At 40.8% G+C, this 5,144-nt stretch overlaps 2 protein-coding genes across 2 annotated transcripts; both read right to left on the bottom strand.

Annotated features, from left to right (window-relative positions):
* Positions 1-1,283: 1,283 nt before the first annotated feature.
* LOC134186616 (calcium-activated chloride channel regulator 1-like) lies at positions 1,284-4,544 on the bottom strand. Its single transcript, XM_062654618.1, has 7 exons — positions 4,261-4,544; positions 3,949-4,074; positions 3,148-3,879; positions 2,754-3,077; positions 2,417-2,687; positions 1,954-2,349; positions 1,284-1,888 (listed from the first exon to the last, which is right to left on the bottom strand). The coding sequence occupies exons 1-7, from the start codon at positions 4,396-4,398 to the stop codon at positions 1,509-1,511; spliced, it is 2,367 nt and encodes a 788-aa protein (XP_062510602.1). The 5' UTR covers positions 4,399-4,544; the 3' UTR covers positions 1,284-1,508.
* A 150-nt stretch (positions 4,545-4,694) lies between these two features.
* On the bottom strand, positions 4,695-5,144 carry LOC134198475 (calcium-activated chloride channel regulator 1-like). Its single transcript, XM_062667889.1, has one exon. It carries the CDS (start codon positions 5,142-5,144, stop codon positions 4,695-4,697), a length of 450 nt encoding a protein of 149 aa, XP_062523873.1.

Raw genomic sequence — 5,144 nt, forward strand, 5'->3', positions numbered from 1 at the left:
TGTGAGTTCGGTCTTACATTCGTCGTTGGTCATACATTCAACGAGGTCGGTCGTACCTATATGTCTTCATATCAGGAGTTGGATTCAAATAACTTTTTAAACAATATTAACTATTTAACTTTCTCAAAAAGATTGTCACAATGAGTAGACGTTTTTACTTACTCTTTTCTTTCCACAACAGCTTTCCAACTTTCTACAACAACTCTAATCAATAAGCTTTACCGACATCAATAAGCTTTACCGACCTCAATAAGCAAAAGATACTACCGGCGTAATTTTGACACTGATTACACGCCATAGTATATCTATCTAGGTGTTGAAACGTGTACAACTGTTCTAATGGGCTCGCTAAAGAGGCATGCTCACGTACAGGAGTACATGCGCATTTGAGCTTAGCTCCATTAGATAGGTTGCTTTACCGTGTCGTCTAGCTATGGCAAATGACATCTATATTCAAGTGCGGTGTCCTAGCAAGAAAATCAATCTCGATCCCCAGTAAGCCTTTCCTATAGAGCTGTTCAGAGGTTGCGCGTGCGTTTAGAAAGATCAATAGTACTAGTGATAATAATTATTAAAAAGTGCAAAGATCAAACGGCACCGTAAGATCTCTCTCTAGCTAAACACTGCAGCAAATCGAGCTAATGCTAAATTGGCTAGAAGTTCTTAGCTATAGAATTAGTTATCATGTCCTGAAAGATCAACTTTCAGCACTAAGCGTTGAGATTTTACTCTCAAAATCTTTGCTCGGAAAATGACGACCCAGCGTTCCGGGCATAGTATGGCGTGACTTCACTCAACTCAACTCTGACGGAGTTGTTCGCGGTGCTTTGGTAGCTCTACCGAGTCTCGAAGAGGCCATCCGAAGCATGCATGTTCGGACGAGCCAAACCATTGACTGTCACAAATCAACGTAGCGTGCCAATTGCGTTGGACAGAGATTTCGCGTCCTAATTTTGAGACGCTAGATCCGTGAAACTCTAGGCTAGCTAAACTAGTAAGTGTCGATTGACGGGCACAGCAACAGTGTAAGTAAGCTTTTCACAGTGCAATGCTCATTGTGAACTGAGTGCGCTTGCTTAGAATATAATTATAATATATATATATATATATATATATATATATATATATATATATATAGACAATACGTATTTGTTGAAACCCTAGCTGTTATGGAAGTAAACATGCAAACTTCCTAGTAATTTAGATTACGTATATAGGCCTTTTAAAGGTAGTCGTCGTTTCGAGATCGTGATGAGAACAATTAACGCTGCAAGACATGTTTAACACAAAACTTTATTGTAACTTTCTGAAAAATTTAATTAAAAGTAAGTAACAAAAAATAGAAACAGTAAAGCCAGCATGACGTCAAGCTGTTTACTCATTCTGCGTTTTTAACATTATTTTAAGGCTTAAGCTCTAGCACAAAATCAATTATAAATAGAAACTAATAATCGATGTAATTAATTCTAATGATTTGTGTCTGAATAACAACAGACATAAATCATCTCCTACTCTAACTGCACAAATGTTCTTAATACAAATGACAGCAGAATTAGCATTACTGACTTCACTGATGACCCTGATATGTTTATTGCTCCACTGTTTTCTTGCAAATCAAGTTGAACGATGTTGGGACTGTTTTCTTGCAAATCAAGTTGAACGATGTTGGACACACCTGATGGATTTCCATATTTATCATAAGTCTCTAAAGCTGCAAAGTATGTGTCTGCCTCCTGTGGCACCTTGACAGTCACTTCTTGGACGTTTCCTCCCTCAACTGGTATCAGTGAGCCACTAACTATATTGGAATATGACACTTCAGCACTCTCACTGAAACGACGCAAAAGCTCATGAAAATCTGACGAAATTCTCAAACTAAATTTATCAGCTAGAACAACAAACAAAATAAGTATAAAATATAAACAAAACATAAAGTTGTGACTGCACACACACCTCTTCCACTGTAAGCATCATCACCAGCAGCAACCCAATTTAATGTCACTGTTGATTCTGATCGACTTGAATGAACAACCCTAAGGTCCATGACTCGAGCGGGAGACATGAGATCCACTGAGCCATTAAAACCCATCAGTTTGAATGAACCTGCAGATCGCATTCTTGAAAATTCGGCTATAATCTGTCTTCCTCGAGACTCGTGCTGTCTTCTCATTCCAATAGTTATCATCTCCTCATCAGAAAGAGCCATCAGATCATCCGTTTGAACCATTTGCATCATCTCTGCAGTATTGGTTGCTGCATCAACCTTCACAACAACATTGTACTGTCCATCACCCGTATAGTTAGTGAAATAAGCCGTGTATGTTCCATCTCCAGCTGACATATCGGGAGCTACACACAAACATCAACAGTTCACAAACACTGACAGTATAGATAAAACCTTCAATTGTTGGCATACCAATTCCATTGTCCAAAAGCATGAGCGTCATGGGTGACATACCAGATCGTGATATCGTGGCTTCAACTGTTACTCCAACTACAACCATATAACCTTTCTTCACATCAGCAGAGATGATAACAGGACTCGGATATGAAACCATCATTTCACTCAATCGAGCTTGCACAGTAATGGGATTGTCAGCAGTATGAGCTTGTTTTGATGTCACAGAAACAGAAATGGACTGTTCCACAGTTCCTGGATTGTAAATTTCATATTTCCATGTACCCAACTACACAACACAAATAAAAGCAATTAGTCTAGTCATAATCAACCCAAAACAAGACAGTGTTCATACTTCAGCTTTGTCAAATGGTGAGATCTGAATAGTCATAAATGATCGATCCAAGTAAAATGCAGAGTTGGCTTTCTTCATTAGTTTGCCTGATGGTGAAATTAGAGTAACACGAACAGTTTGTTTTCCTGTCACACGTTTACTCCACATAAACATGAACACTGTATGCATTCCCACCTCCACATCAACTATTACATATCCACGCACAGACTCCAATGGAGACACCAAAACAGACAAACTATGCAGATGGACGGTACGATTAGTGGGTGATAGGGTCATCAGATCCAACACAGTCACCATAGCTTCACTCAATTTCTGAATTGATGTCTGTACAACAACATAATGCATCATGATTTAGTATTTATCTATACTAAATAATAGAATACACAGAACATACGTGCTTCTCATCCGTGTCAACAAAGTATGCGACTCTGCTTGTTGGCTCAGCTAAAAGATTCAAGTTTGTTGAGGCATGTGGACCAAGGCCAATAGGAAAAACCATCACTTTAGCTGCAGACACCAATGGAACCATTGACTCTATGTATGGTCTTGCAGTCTCTTCTCCATCAGTTATGACCACAATAGTTCCACCAGATGGAGGAATATCACTTGGTTTCGTTGTGTCATCAATCTCTAAACCTGTGAGAACTTCTAGTGCTTCTTTGATGCCAGCTCCAATGCTTGTTCCTCCTTTCAACTCATCAATCGTTGGCAACGTTTTCATGACATTTTTTCGATCCTTGTTATTCATAATTTCTGTGAGAGCAAGACGTTTGGTGGCACTGTCCTGAAAGGTAACTAAACTGATTGCTGTACCATCTCCAACACCAGCAATAAACAGTCGAGCTGCTTGTCTCAATGCATCAAATCTATTTCCAACTCTCAAGCTTCGAGACAGATCCAAAACTAAGACAACATTATCTCTTTGTGAACCAGACCTAACGATATTGAACTTTGGCTTTGTATTTCTGTCAATAGGACCGGGTGAGTTATTCCCATCCCTGAAGTCATCATGAGATTGGATGACATCCCACGTGCTCCTGTACTGACAATAGATGTTCTGACTGTTTGGAGCCATTGCATTATGCTTAGTTGACTCGTCGTCTCCATCATCACAAAAAGTATTGACCTGCAAACATAAATAGCTCACATATTAGTTGTTGTATTATATAATGTTAATTAAGCTGTAGATATTCACCGAAGAAATGTATTGCTTGAACATAATGGACGCTCTTGCAGTGGGATTCTTGGGTGGTTCATATCGACACGAACTGTGAACATTGAAAGGAGAGCAGTCACTTCCTACTGCATTTGTTACTTTGCCCTGCACATAATCAGAACATACAGTCGATTACAACCAAACATCACAACCATGCAAATTAGTTCCAAAACATGCACAAAGTACGATGAAACTACCCTGCTATAAATACACAACCGCAACACAATCTAATTGCATAGCAACGACCCTCTTACTGCAGCCAAACACTAGCAGAGAATGTCCTCCACATACCTCTTTGGCAAGGTTGACGGAGCAGGCTGTGGCCTCTGTTCCAGTGCCGCTGCTTGACGGATAAAAAAGTCTCCATACATCATTTTCATACTCGTCAAATACACCCCACCGCAAATGGCCCCACTCGTGAACGATCATCTTCGCAGACGGAGTAAAGTTGTTGATCTAGAGAATCACGACGACATTATAACTATAGAAACCGCAAAACTTTTACGACAACAGTAATCGAAGCCAGACTAAAGTTGTACCATGAACCGTCACACATCACCACTAGTTAGCTAAACCGGAAACTATAGACTTGTACCCAGTCCTCCTCCTCGCGCGCGCTCCGCGTGTTTTGGCACGTGCTATTTGTTCCACTTGCCAGGAAGTGAAACAAATAGCACGTGCCAAAACACGTGAAGCGCGCGCGAGGAGGAGAACTGGGTACGCGTCTACGGAAAATAAAAGGTTTCAAGCAACCTTACCTCCTCATCCGTCAGTCTGAATGGAGTGATGTGCATGTAGATGCCCGACATGCCACACTTGCGAGCCGACACTTGAACGTAGGCGGTATGAGAGCCAGGAAAGACCGGCTCGTCGATTCTGATTTCAGCATACTCAAAGCGTTCGATCGTTCTGGGCTCGTATATCGCTCTGTCGCTCCACGTTTCTGGAACCAATATTGTCACATCCTTGAAATATGCTCTTCGTTTTGTAGCCGTGTAGAGGTAGGATGATGCATTGGTCATGACACTCTTGATGTGCTCTATCAGTGAGAAATCTTCTGCTACATTCTCACCGATGGCGATCACCAGACCTTCATAGCCGTTAGTAGTGAGCGTAACACGACCGTTGGCTGCCCATGCGAGAAGTGAAAGAAAGACGACTTCTCTGTACGTCAT

This window comes from Corticium candelabrum, chromosome 1, assembly GCF_963422355.1.
Source record: "Corticium candelabrum chromosome 1, ooCorCand1.1, whole genome shotgun sequence".
Taxonomy (NCBI): domain Eukaryota; kingdom Metazoa; phylum Porifera; class Homoscleromorpha; order Homosclerophorida; family Plakinidae; genus Corticium; species Corticium candelabrum.